The 14,469-nt window shown below is 44.5% G+C and overlaps 1 protein-coding gene and 1 pseudogene across 6 annotated transcripts in view; one reads left to right on the forward strand and one right to left on the reverse strand.

Moving 5' to 3' along the window:
- Positions 1–11,123, forward strand: part of ADNP2 (ADNP homeobox 2) — a 36,826-nt gene extending 25,703 nt beyond the window's left edge. For all 6 annotated transcript variants that reach the window (XM_070275919.1, XM_023648044.2, XM_070275918.1 and 3 more), the window contains one exon: positions 6,365–11,123. In XM_070275919.1, the coding sequence (XP_070132020.1) occupies positions 6,365–9,640 (3,276 nt within the window). In that variant the 3' untranslated portion in view covers positions 9,641–11,123. The remainder of the gene's footprint in view (positions 1–6,364) is intronic.
- On the reverse strand, positions 10,440–13,148 carry LOC138925455 (phosphatidylinositol N-acetylglucosaminyltransferase subunit C-like; annotated as a pseudogene).
- Positions 13,149–14,469: the final 1,321 nt, after the last annotated feature.

Below are 14,469 nucleotides of genomic sequence, written 5' to 3' on the forward strand. Positions count from 1 at the left end.
TTTTACCTTTAGTAACTGATCACAGTGTAGCTGCAGTTTCATACCATGGGCAGCCATCCAGGGATCAAAGGTTCCTCGTCCTCTGCCCTTTTATTCTTTCTTCAAAAACCACGTTTCTGTGAGTTAGGGCCAGTCTAGCAAATCACACTTCTGACACTTAACTGCAAGGGTTTCATGGACCCAATTCCAACATGAGTGGTGGAAGCTTCCCCACACCAGCAAGCATTTTTGGAAGACCAGCTGGGTGTCTGAGAATTCAACTTAATTCTGACACTATTTATCTGGATATAGAATCAGATTCCATGGGTAAAGGGCTCAGTCCCACAAGACTGTCCCCCACTTCAGATGCCAATTGCAAGTTCCCCTTGTTATGTGTACTTCTGACCGACTGGCTGTAAATCAGAGGTTCCCACGACCCCCTCCTTGGGTTTGATTAACTTGATGGAACAACTCACAGAACTCAAGAAAACCTATTTAGTCACTGGATTACTGATTTATTACAGAGGATATGAAAGGATACGAATCAATAGCCAGATGTAGAGATACATGCGTAGGAACAAGTCCTGAACAAAAGAGCTTGTGTCCTCATGGTGCTTGGGGCCCAGCTCCATGGCACGTGGAAGCCTTCTGGTTGCCCAACATGGAAGCTCTCTGAAAAGGGCTGATGAGCTGTCCTTCTGGTTTTCTATGGAGGCTTCATTACGTAGTCATGATTGACTAAGTCATTGGCCATTGGCGATTGATTCCAGCTCAAGCCGCCCTCCTTTCCCTGAAAATCAGTGTGGGACTGAATCCTCTGATCACAGGGCTGGTTCTCCTGGCAACCAGACCACACGCTTGAGTGGGGTCAGGAACCCAGGATGAGAGCTCATTTTGCTCAGGAAATTTAAAGGTTTTGGGAGTTGTGAGCCAGGAACTATGGTTGAAGACCAACTATATCTGACAAACATATTTTGGTCATCTGAATGACCAAATAGATATATTCGAAATCACCATATCCCAGTACCCTATACAGGAGTGCCATTTGTTATCTCTTGTACCTTATTTTTACTAAATTTTCTAAGTTTCGATATTTTTAGATACACAAATACTATTGTGTTACAGTTGCCTACAGTATTGGGTAGAGTGACATGCTACATGGGTTTGTAGCCTAGGAGCAATAGCTCAGGTGTGCAGTAGGTCACACCATCGAGGTTTGTGTAAGTACACCCCCTGATGTTTGCACGATGAAATCACCTGACGTGTGTCTCAGATGGTGTCCCCGTGGTTAAGCGAAGCATGACTGTATGTGTAATGAAAGTTCATCCTGTTTTCATAGACTGAAGTACAAACAAATATGCATCTTTGAATTGAGGAACACAACTTATAATAATTTGAAACCTCAAACCTAAGCAGATTCAAGCCAAAACGTGGCATACTGCTAAGTTCTCCTCACTAAAGTGTTTTCTCCTGGAAAACTCTCCCTGCCATTAGGTTAGTACCCTCATTGGTATCAAACTCAGTGGATCTCCGATTTGACTTCGCTACCTCCCTTCTGTTTGTCCAAGTTGTGCTGGTCTTGGGAATTTTGGCTTTAAAAAAAATTCATGTAACTAGTCATTGTTCTGTCAGAATTTTCTGTAAATACATTTCTATTGTTAACCTGCCATCCTGAGTCCCACTTTTGGGTCTCTTACCTTCCTTGACCCTCCCCTCTCTACCATCAGACACAAGCTTCCTTGAAAGCACTCTGGTTTGTTTTTTCTGTGCAGAACAGCTTGTGGCTGTTCAAATAGGCCTTGCTGTGAAGAACTTGACTTCATGTTTTTTTTTTTTAATTCAAGCATCTTGGTTTTTTTTTTTTTTTTTTAAAGATTGGCACCTGAGCCAACGTCTGTTGCCAATCTTTTTTTCTCTTTCTTCTCCACAAAGCCCCCCAGTACATAGCTGTATGTTTTAGTTGTGGGTCCTTCTAGTTGTGGCATGTGGGACGCCGCCTCAGTGTGGCCTGACGAGCGGTGCCATGTCCGCGCCCAGGATCCGAACCTGTGAAACCTTGGACTGCTGAAGCTTAGTGTGTGAACTTAACCACTTGGCCACTGGGCTGGTTCCCCCTCCCGCCTTTTTTTTTTTTGCAGGGAAAGATTCACCCTGAGCTGACATCTGCTGCAAGTCTTCCTCTCTCTCTCTTTTTTTTCCTCCCCAAATTCTCAGTGCATGGTTGTATATCCCAGTGGTAAGTCATTTCTAATTCTTCTATGTGAGCCACTGCTACAGCATGGCAACTGACTGACAGGTGGTGTGGTTCTGCAACTGGGCTGCTGAAGTGGTGAGCACTGAACTTTAACTACTAGGCCATCAGGGCTGGCTTGTAGTGAATCTTTTTTTCCTTTTTGGTGAGGAAGATGGGCCCTGAGCTAACATCTGTTGCCAGTCTTCCTCTTTTTGCTTGGGGAAGATTGTCGCTGAACTAACATATTTTATGTGGGACACTGCCACAGTGTGGCTTGATGAGTGGTGTGTAGGTCCTGGCCTGGGATCTGAACCCTTGAACTCTGGGAGTGTGTGAACTTAACCACTATACCACCAGGCTGGCCTCAGTCATGAATCATTTTTTAGGTGTCACTGATTTTTCTCATCTGAATTCTTTAAAAGATCTTGTAACATGCAGTATAATATATGCTATATGCTTTTCATCAAGAAACAGTTTTTGAATTCCTGCTACTAAGCGGGTAAAACTTTTTGAGTGCCTGATACAAAGAGGTAAAAGTTAAGGTTGTTTTCTCACGGAGTTTTTTGCTGGGGTGAATAGGGCCTAGGCATAAGCTGTTAAATAGCAGTGTGAAATTCTCCTTTGAAACACTGTTGCCTGGCCTGGAGACTGCCGTCTGCTGGTTTAGTTCTCACTCTTCTTCATCTCTAAGGCAGCCTTCCTGCTTGAATTTGTCTCTGGGGAGTAGGATTTATGAAAAGAGACAGTTTGGGCAACATAGCAGAAATAGCAAGTAGCCATGATGATTATGGGTCTCCCTCGAGGGCTCAGGGAAACGACACGTGTTAGGCTTTTAGGTGTAGGGGACAGAACCGTGCTAAGGAGTTGGCAGGCGATGGACTCAGTTATCGTGGGCCCTGAGGAGGCAGCCTCAGGCTGATGGGCAGATGACATACTATTCTGGGACAGGATTTCAACCTGTACCCAGTGCTCCTGACTCCACTTCTCTGCTTCTCTCTTTGGCTGTTTTTCTTCCTTTGTTACTAGTGAACCAAGGTCTCACACTCAGATGGTTTCTGGTTGATCACTATCCTGGAGCTTTCACATAGAGGTTTTTGTGTGAGCATGTGCTTTCATTTCTCTTGGGTAAATGCCTGGGAATGAGGTTGCTCAGTTGCATGTGGTAAATAAGTATATATTTATCTTTATAACAAACTGCCAAACTTTTCCAAAGGGGCTGTAGCATTTGCTTTCTCACCAATGCTATGAGAGGTCTGGCTGCTCTGCAGCATTGGCAGACTTGATATTGTCAGGGTTATTGTGCTTATGGACCTACCTGTTTATTTCCACTTGACTAGGTTTGTGGTGGCATATTCTCTGGTTTTAATTTGCCTTTCCCTAGCGACTGGTGATGTTGAGCATCTTTTCACGTGTTTCTGTGGCATCTGGATACCTTCTTTGGTAAAGTGTTCAAATCTTTTTCCCGTTTTCTAAAAATTGAGTCATCTGTTTTCTTCCTGAAACGTGGAACATGTTTACAACATGTATTCTGGATACAAGTCCTTTATTAGGTATGTGGTTTGCAAATCTTGTCTCCTAGCCTGTGGCTTCTCTTTTTATTTTTTAAACAGTGTCTTTCAAAGAGCAGAAGCTTTCTTACTTGGATGAAGTCCAGTTTATCTTTTTTTTCTTTTATGGATCATATTTATGGTGTCATATTTAAGAAATCTTTCCCTAATCCAAATATCTATTCAACACTAACAGATAGTAACATGCAATTGTTAGTAAATTCTGTCGGGTCTTTCATTGAGTGTAATTTTCATTGAGTATCTGGTTTCTCAATATAATATTTTGAGTATAAGACACACTGTTTTTTTAAATGAACCACTAATAAAACTAAAAGAATATTTCACTTAAAGGGCTGGCCCCGTGGCCGAGTGGTTAAGTTCACATGCTCTGCTTTGGCAGTCCAGGGTTTGCCGGTTCGGATCCTGGGCCTGGACCTTCACACCGCTCATCAAGCCATGCTGTGGTGGTGTCCCACATAGAAGAACTAGAAGGACTTACAACTAGGATATACAACTATGTCCTGGGGCTTTGGGGAGAAGAAAAAGAGGAAGATTGGCAACAGATGTTAGCTCATGGCTAATCTTCCTCACCAAAAAGAAAAAAAGCCAAAAAGGTAGTTTTGGGAGGTGACTCCTGGAGCTGCAGTTCTCCTTTAAAAAGAACATTTCATTTAAACTGTGTTGCGCCATTGATCCATCAGTTGTAAGGTGTAGCCAGATTTTGGAGATACTAAAATATGAAAAAAAATGTATCTTAGAATCATTGAAATACGTTATTTTTTTAGTCTGGTTGGCTGCTGCCCTCACTTTATTATAGATCCTACTAGAAATGCTAGAACCTGGGGTTTTGTTAATTGCTGAGAAGGCAGTAGTATGTTGCTGAATGTGTTTGGGTGATTTCTCTGACCTATGACCCATGAGGGAAAACTGCATGAATAGGAGAGAGAGGATGACAGAATGTACAGAACTGGAATCTGTGTGTATGTGTGTCTGAGAGGGTGATCATGAGAGCACATATTTAGGAGGGATGGGAGTTGACCTGTGGCCACTGTGATAGCAAGAAGCAGTGTCGCAGAGTGAGGAGACCTCTGCCACCGCCAACAGAGGGAGCTTGAAGGAAGCCTCTCGTTGTTTAGGTCTTACTTTCCTCCCTGTGAGCCTAGGGCCGGGTGTTCTGTGGCTCACCAGCCCTGGGACCTGGAGACTCACGAGACCAAAGACTTCGCCACTCAGAGCATCACCACCCATCAGGTCTTACTGGCTGCTGGGGCAGAGTGCGCTCCTGAGTTGCCCAGCTGTTGTACACAAAGAAGTCTGTTCTTAGCCCAGGGTTGTTGAATTCCCCCATATTTGCCTTGAAGAGAACTCGAGCATCATTAGTGCAGTGTTCTGTGGCCTGAAACTTACCTCAGAATTATTCCTAGTGAGTTTAGGCACATCCCTCTTTCTTTACTGTTTGTCACATAGTTTACTAGATACTTGCATGTGCTGTCCATTTGGCTCCTACGTTCTCTAGGGATGGAGGAAATGAAAGACAGTAATGATGGGTTTAACAATTTGCAAGTTAGGTTATTTGTGGATAAGTTCCAGAGGTTGTAGAATTTGGATTAAAAACAATATTAGAACTAAGAGAAATAGGATGAGAAGGGGAGACAATAAGTTTCTCTTGCAGAGAATTAAGTGAGTTTATTTTAATTCAAAGCATAGGACTGAGTATGAGCACATCTCAGAGATACTGTGGGTTCACTTCCAGACCACCTCAATAAAGTGCATATTGCAATAAAGCAAGTCACATGAATCTTTTGGTTTCCCAGTGCATATAAAAGTTATGCTTACACTATACTGTAGTCTGTTAAGTGTGCAGTAGCATTATGTCTAAAAAAACTACATACCTTAAGTAAGCCATACTTTGTGGCCAAAAAATGCTGACCGTCATCTGAGCCTTCAGTGAGTCATGTTGAAACATTTCAAACAGTGTGAGAGTCACCAGATGTGACACAGACACGAAGTGAACAAATGCTGTTGGAGACGTGGCACTGGCAGAGCTGCTTGCTGCAGCGTTGTCATAGACTTCCAGTGTGTAAAACGCGGTATCTGGGAGGTGCAGCAGCACAAGGAAATGAGGTCTGGCTGTAATGAGATTCGTGGTTTCAGTGGATGGCTTGGAATGGGTTAGCAAACTGTGTTGTGGGCCATATCCTGTGTTTGTGCGGCGTACGAGCTAAGAAGAGTCATTCCATTTTTAAATGATTGAGAAGAATTCTGTTGTGTGACATGTGAAAACTGTATGAAGTTTGAGTTGATGTCTGCTGGGTTGCTGGCACAGAGCCACGTGCACAGATGCACATGTCATCAGGTGCTGGGGTCACCGCAGCAGCACTGAGGAGTTGCACAGGCTGCATTGGGTGGCCCACAGAGCCTGACAGGCTCACCCTGGCCTTTAAGGAAAAGCTTGCACTGGCTTAGAAAAAACACTGTTCCCTGAGGTGATAGTGGTAAGCTCCCTGGGGCCTTAGAAGAGAAGAGTCGCCCGTTTGTGAACCACAGGAGGCGCAGTACCTGATGGTTGTATTAAACTGTGCTCGACTTTCTTTTCTCTTAACAGAGATATCGGACAAAGCCATACTGTTGCAGCCTCTGTAGATACTCCACAAAAGTGCTTACTTCATTCAAAAACCACCTGCATCGCTACCATGAAGACGAAATTGACCAGGAGCTGGTGATCCCTTGCCCAAACTGTGTCTTCTCCTCTCAACCCAAAGTTGTGGGGAGACACTTCAGAATGTTTCATGCACCTGTTCGGAAAGTCCAGAACTACACAGTGAATATTTTAGGTGAAACTAAATCATCTAGGAGTGATGTGATAAGTTTTACATGTTTAAAATGTAACTTTTCAAACACTTTGTACTACAGCATGAAGAAGCATGTGCTGGTAGCCCATTTTCACTACTTAATTAACTCCTACTTTGGCCTGCGAACTGAGGAAATGGGCGAGCAACCGAAAACCGAAGATACCCTTTCTACTGAGAAGATGCCACCATCTGACAAGTATTACTGTAAAAAATGCAATGCCAATGCCAGCAGCCAGGACGCGCTGATGTATCACATTCTCACATCGGATATACACAGGGACTTGGAGAATAAGCTTAGGTCCGTGATTTCAGAACATATTAAGAAGCCTGGACTTTTGAAGCAAATGCATATTGCTCCCAAACCAGCTGCACATGTGGCCATGCCACCGCACACCAATGCTCCGGGCCTCCCAGCTACACCCCCTTGCTTTCACCTTGCCTTGCCACAGAACAGTCAGAGCCAAACCGTAGTCCAGCCAGTTCAGGGCACAGTGCAGCCCGTGACTGTGGCCTCAGCTGCGTCTGGAAGTGTCACCCATTCTCCGCCTGCCGTTGCCCAGTCCCGAGTGACTCTAGTCTCCAGCCCTCTGCCCGTGGGCCAGAGCAGCCTCACTCTGCCGCCCGCAGCTCCCCAGCCTGTCTTTCTTTCTCATGGAGTCCCACTTAATCAGTCAGCAAATCCTCCTGTGTTGCCCTTGAGTCAGCCAGTTGGACCTATAAATAAGTCTGTTGGAACTGGTGTCCTCCCGATAAACCAGACCATCCGCCCAGGGGTTTTACCCCTCAACCAGCCTGTTGGGCCTATTAGCAGACCAGTTGGGCCTGGAGTTCTTTCAGTAAACAGACCTGTTGGGTCTGGTGTCCTTCCTGTCAGTCCCTCTGTCACCCCTGGGGTTCTTCAGGCCGTCTCACCAGGGGTGATTTCTGTGAGTCGGACAGTCCCGTCAGGGGTCCTTCCTGCAGGCCAGATGACCCCTGCTGGGGTTATCCCTTCGGGACAGACAGCAACTTCTGGGGTTCTCCCTGCGGGCCAGATGGTGCAGTCAGGGGTTCTCCCCATTGGCCAGACGGCCCCATCGGGGATTCTCCCCACGGGGCTGACAGTCCCTTCACGGGTTCTCCCTCCTGGCCAGACGGTCCCCCTGAGGGTTCTCCCTGCAGGCCAGGTGGTCCCACCTGGGCTCCTTTCTCCCAACCACACAGTCTCGTCAGGTGTTCTCCCTGTGAACCAGGGTATTAATTCTGGTGTTCTTCAGCTCAGTCAGCCTGTGATGTCAGGAGTTCTTCCTATGGGCCAGCCAGTGAGGCCTGGGGTCTTGCAACTTAATCAGTCTGTGAATACCAAAATTCTGCCTGCAAATCAGTCAGTTAGACCCGGTGCTTCGCAAAACACCACTTTCCTCACGTCAGGCTCCATTCTCAGACAGCTGATACCTACAGGGAAACAAGTGAATGGGATTCCCACATACACCCTTGCCCCGGTGTCTGTCACTTTGCCCGTGCCACCTGGAGGTGTTGCGACCGTTGCCCCTCCCCAGATGCCCATCCAGCTCCTGCAGTCAGGCGCAGCTGCACATATGGGCAGTTCCGTGGCCAGCATGCCCTCCTCTCCAGTGGTAGTGAATACCACTCAGAATATGTTTGTTCAGGCCTCCTCATCTGTGGCAGAGGGGAGTCAGGCGCTCAAACAGGCAAAGCAATGGAAAACCTGCCCGGTTTGCAACGAGCTCTTCCCTTCCAACGTCTACCAGGTACACATGGAGGTGGCTCATAAGCACAGTGAATCCAAATCTGCTGAAAAGCTGGAGCCTGAAAAACTGGCAGCATGTGCACCGTTTTTAAAGTGGATGAGAGAGAAAACAGTTCGGTGTCTCTCTTGTAAATGCTTGGTATCGGAGGATGAGCTTATCCATCACTTACTCATGCACGGCCTGGGGTGCTTGTTCTGTCCGTGCACTTTCCATGATATTAAAGGTCTTTCAGAGCATAGTCGGACTATGCACCTAGGGAAGAAGAAATTACCCGTGGATTATAGTAACAAAGGCTTTCAATTGGATATTGATGCTAATGGCAACCTGCTGTTTCCCCATCTTGACTTCATTACCATACTGCCAAAGGAAGAGCTGGGGGAGCGGGAAGTCTACTTGGCAATACTAGCTGGGATACACTCCAAGTCGCTTGTCCCAGTGTATATTAAAGTGAGGCCTCAGACCGAGGGTGCGCCTGGGAGCCCCACCAAACAAGCCTTGACCTGCCCCTTCTGCTTTGGCACCTTTGTGACGACTGAGGCGTATGAGCTGCATTTGAAGGAGAGACACCACATCATGCCCACAGTCCACACGATCCTGAAGTCTCCGGCCTTCAAGTGCATCCACTGCTGTGGGGTTTACACTGGCAACATGACCCTGGCCGCCATCGCCATTCATCTGCTGCGCTGCCGGAGCGCTCCCAAGGACAGCAGCTCAGACCTTCAAGTCCAGCCTGACTTCATTGAGAACGGCGAACTGCTGCTGGTCAACGGCGAGGTGCTACACGACTCCAGTTTTTCTGTAAAGAGAAAGCTGCCTGAGGGCCACTTTGGGGCAGAAGACCAGAGGGATGGGGACGAGCGACCTGTCGTCATCCATGCTGATGCAGCCCCCTCTGCAGAAAAGGTGACGAGCGTCGTGCCTTTCAAAAGACAAAGGAATGAAAGCAGGACTGAGGGACCCCTTGTTAATGATGACGCTCTTCAAATTTTAGCATTAAATCCTAAAAAATATGAAGACCGTTCTTATGAAGAAAAAAAGCAGTTCCTTAGAGATTATTTCCACAAGAGACCGTATCCTAGTAAAAAGGAAATAGAACTGTTATCCTCACTCTTATGGGTGTGGAAAATTGATGTGGCTTCATTTTTTGGAAAAAGAAGATACATTTGCATGAAAGCAATAAAAAATCACAAGCCTTCTGTACTTTTAGGCTTTGATATGTCTGAACTTAAAAATGTTAAACACAGATTGAACTTTGAGTATGAACCACAAAACTTGTAAAAAATAATTAGGAAATCTAAAGTACTAGATAATTAGTAGTTTTTCCAATTGAGATTTTAAAAAATGTTATTTTCTTCACTGTATGTTGAACTAATCAATTTCAGTGGTCTTTATGCTGCTCTTTAGATTTATTTCAGGTGCTCAGAAAGACTTCTATATATAGAAGTGAATAGTTCTTTGAAATTTATTGTTTCCTGAAGTTTGATTTTGTAACAATTATTTTTAGTTTTTTCCTCTGTCATGTAAATTAAATCTTTTGATATTTCCTGCACGCCTTGTTTTCCTAGTAGTGTCAGTATTGGATGATTAAAACTGAAATCTACATGTTTGTTTTTTCATTTAAGGAAGTTTCAGCTTGTTTGAGATTACTTGATTAACTGCGACTTAAAGCATTGGTCTCAGTTAGCTTCTCATGCAGCAGCAGTTGATACAGTAAATGTGTGTAGAGAAGTGAGTACCAGCCCCCGTGATGTGTATGGTTCCTTAAGGATGCACTGCGTTAACTTATGCTGATTTCTTCTTTGTGAGGTATTTGTTTATTAGATTATAATTTTGATTTACATTTTTTCAGGTATATCCTAACAGCTGTTTTTGATTATAACTCATAGGAAACCAAACATTTTCATTTAAAAAAAATTACTGAACCTGAAATCTGCTATTTAGCTCATAAGTCAAAAAGTTATTTTACAAATAAAGTAATTCTGTAGGTGCAGAAGTACTTTTCAGTGTAGACTTTCCCCTCTTTTTGATATGGTGATAGTCATTTTTCCATTCAAAGGTAAAACCATAAGTCTTAGTGCCTTTAGAATAAACACTGAAAACACACACACCAACTCTCCTCCTCACCTGACTGTCCATAAGCCAGTGAAAGGGAAGGGCCGTGTTCCTCAGGAATGAAGTTTTTACACCTGAGTGTGGACACTCACTGAAATGTAAGCTAGGTTTTCAGGGGACAAGGTGGAGTGACAAGTCCCCATGGCTGGCATATGAAATCTCGGATGGTTTCCTAGAGGGAAATGAATTTGTTTTGGAGAAATGGGCTTTTCCATAGTTCAGTTGTCCAGGTTAATGGGCCAGGATATTGCTAAAGAACGCCTTTGTATTACTCTCCTTTGGACAGTTAAACCTCGGTTGTTTTCACACAATATAAAATAACTTAAAGCACCAGAACAGGAATGGAGGCCAGCCCCTGTAGACCGGAAGTCAGGCTGCTGGTGACACACAGCAGAGGCGCCTGTCCAACGTATTCAGAGGATGTGACCGTCTCTGGGAAATAGATAACGTTGCTATATGGATTATAAAAAAATACAATACTCGCATGTAATTGCTATAATGTGCATTTTTGAGGCAGTTGTGAAACTGGTCTGTGATTGTTGGTGTACTCTGTTGTAAATTCAGAAAGAGCTTGTTGAAGTTTATTTTTTTTTTACCTATTGTTTTCAGAGTGTCTATTTTGAATTAAAATTTGTTATATTACTGCAAATACAACTGTTTAATTTTTTTGACAGTTAAAATGTCTCTGTGACTCAGGAATAATCTAAACAAGGATACAGATACCACATTTATTTTCTGAAGAACATTACTTGTCATTGTGAAAATAAGTCGGCATAATCCAAAAGGACTAATTAATTACCAGTGTCACAAAACAGATGTGGCTGGAGATGCTTGACGTGTCAGAAGAGGATGCTGGGGAGCCGGGAGCTTGCCTTGGTGGAGGCTGCTCGCCAGTGCTCGTGCCCGTGCGGGGAGGCCAGCTTTAGAGGTGCCGACAGGGACAGTCTGCTGTTTGCGTGGTTTCATCCCCCTTTAGTTCACATCAGTCAGGTTTCTGTTGGCGTTTTGAGCCTGATCATTCTTTGTTGGGGGTGACTGTCCTGTCCATTGTAGGAGCAGAACAGCATTCCTGGCCTCCACCCACTCCAGGTCAGTAGTATCTCTGCCCCCACTCCCCCAGGTGTGACAACCAAAAATGTCATTGCCAAGTGTTCCCTGGGGGGCACAGCCCTGACTAGACCCACTGTGTTAAAGGAATTCTGATTTTGAATTATATTTTAGTTGTCTTTCAGCTTGTGATGCTGAGTTTTTGTATGTTATGTTAGTTTACTGGTTATTAATTTTTTAGGTTCACAGATCAAAATTTGATATAAGCCGAGCTTCAAAAGCACATGTGGGAGTTCTTGCAAATATAGAAAATGAGTAAATTTATTATTTGAAAATAAAAAGCTAAACCATAGATGAATAGTTTAGTGGTGGGGGCTTTTTAAACTGATGTCTAAAAGATGATTAGAAATTGAGAGAGATGGAGGCAGTTCTTTTTTTATATGATGGTTACAAAACGTATATTTTAAAAATTTTTTTAGCAATGTAGCTTCAACTTTAAAAATGTTACGTATTTGAAGTCTAATTGAAATTTCAGTTAAAAACAAAATGTATTGTACTATTTTAGCTTCTTGAATTCTGTTACCCTTCTGTTTGGCAAATAGAAACCACATTTCATTTGTTGCAGCGAATAATAAATGACAGGCAATAATTCAAGAGGGGCCCCAAAACTTTTCATCCACAAAATAACAAAAATGAGAAGCCCCTTCACTACCCAAGCCTTTGTTAACTTTTTCTTTTGATTGCACTTCTCCCACCCGCATCGTGCTGTTTCCACAGTGGAACTCTGACTTCAGATCTTACACGACTTGGGAGCCAGTCTGTCAGCTTGCCTTAACAGAATGGAGGTCTCTAACTTAGTTGAGGGACCTGGACAAGCTGTCTTTGATTTCAGCCTCGTCCTAAGGCCCAGGAATGTTTTCTTTAAAATCTGCAGGTGAGTGAGGTGGAAAGGGCAGAGACAGGAGACGGCAGCCAGCAAAGTGTGGCCCCACAGCACTAAGGACAGCAGCCTCCCGAGTGTGAATCCCACACAGCGCGGGAGGATGCCTTCAGTTACTTCTGTAATGTGGCCACAGGGCAGACGTCTGGATGGCAGACGTCACCATGATGAAGGCATGGAGACCCGGGCAGGCGTGAAGCCAGGCAGACAGAAGCGGAGATGCCCATGTTCAAGGATGGTGTGCTGGATACAGAAGCAGCATTGGCACCACAGTCGAAGATGTGGCCCAAGAGCGTGAGGCTGGCATGGCATAGATGGTGTCAGTGCTGACAGGCGGGTGCTCTTCAAATCAGCCTACCAGGTTCACCATCCCTTCCTCCTTCACCTCCATCAAGATCAAACAAAACAGCCAGTCAGTGAAGGACCCTCGCTGGTCCACATACCACTAGATAGCCACAACAGCACAGACGGCACAGCTGCCATATCACCACCCTGGACTGGTATTTGTGGGCACAGATGTTTTTCTGGAGCTCTTCCGGGAACCACTGGTGCATGTAGTTAGCAGGAAAGGGCTGTGGCTCCTGCAACGCCTTCTGCCACCTTTTCGGTGTTGGGCACACACTATCCTTTCGTTCCATCTCCCTTGCTTTCAGAGCTAGCAACCCAGGCTTGGCCTGCAGTGGGTGAGCGTTCTCTGCAGCAGCAGTCACGTTCCTGCCACGAGCCCCAGGGGTGCACGGCGGGGCGGGGTGTCCCCCTCCTGTTAACTCTGTTAACCTGATGATGATTGCGCAGTTCTGTATTTCTTAACAGTTTGCTGAACAAAGCAACAGATAACGCTGACTAAGGAAAGAAAAGAAGAAAACAGCCCCAAAACGCTAACCTAGTTTTTACATTAGTTTTTAGGCAAGCCGTCCTAGTAAATAATAAACATTGATCAACTGTTTACTATTGCTAGGAAATAGGCTGAGTAGTAATAATAATGTCCTATGTATTCCTTACTGTGATCTCTGCACTGTTAGAAGAGTGATGATAACATTTTAACGTTCACAACAATCCTACAAAGTAAATGGTAGTATCCCATTTTACATATTAGGAAACTGAGGCACGGAGAGGTTAAATAAACTGTCCAAGGTAGGGAGCTACAGGGTGGAGAGAGCTGGGATGACAACTGGGTTGAAGCCCGGCTTCATGCTCTTAGTTGATGTATCGCCTCTATTCATGTAATACCCCACTTTGACCCATAATAACCATATGGTGTAAGTCTTAACTGCATTTTACAGATGAAGAAGAGAGTCCCTGCTGAACTTCCATCAATTAAGGAGTAAAAACTCCAGCCATGATATGCAGCGAGGAGACTTTTTAGCTTTAAAAACTGAAGCCAAATTCCATTCTCTCACCGGTTACTATAATTTTAATGTTCTGAAATCAATTCCCTTTCCCTGGTGGCGAGAGCCTGTTTCTAGCCCTCCTGCCTTCCTCGGTGGAAAGCTGCTCTTCGAGGCACACTTGCTGACGTACACTTCTGGAAGATAGGCAGTTGTTAAATCTCAGCTTTAGAATTTTTCTCATTTTTGATACTTTGTCCGAATTACTACTTAATCTTTAAAGTTATAAGTTTGAAAATAATTTTAGCAATAAAGACATTATATCGGGAAACTTTCACAGTCCGTGCAGTGAATGCACCATAAGAACATGCTGCTTAGAGCAGTACCCCGTCGTCACTTCTTTCAGATTCTAGGCTCAGGAGTTTCTTAATTTGTGATCCATGAGCCATCGGAGTAAAAAGTGTAAATGTCCACGAAAGCTAAAGTCTAGATTACATTCTCAGACTTTTCAGAATATGCAGCCAGAGTGAGACTTTACCTGTACCGTCAGCCTCGAAGACCTGTGATAATGAGCCATGAAAACAGCCTAAACTGTGTGCTTGTTTGGGGTCTGCTGTCTGGGAGGGACAGCCTATAGGATAGAGTAAAATAAAAATAAAACTCGGTTGTATCTCACAGGG

Source organism: Equus caballus, chromosome 8 (assembly GCF_041296265.1).
Source record: "Equus caballus isolate H_3958 breed thoroughbred chromosome 8, TB-T2T, whole genome shotgun sequence".
NCBI lineage: Eukaryota > Metazoa > Chordata > Mammalia > Perissodactyla > Equidae > Equus > Equus caballus.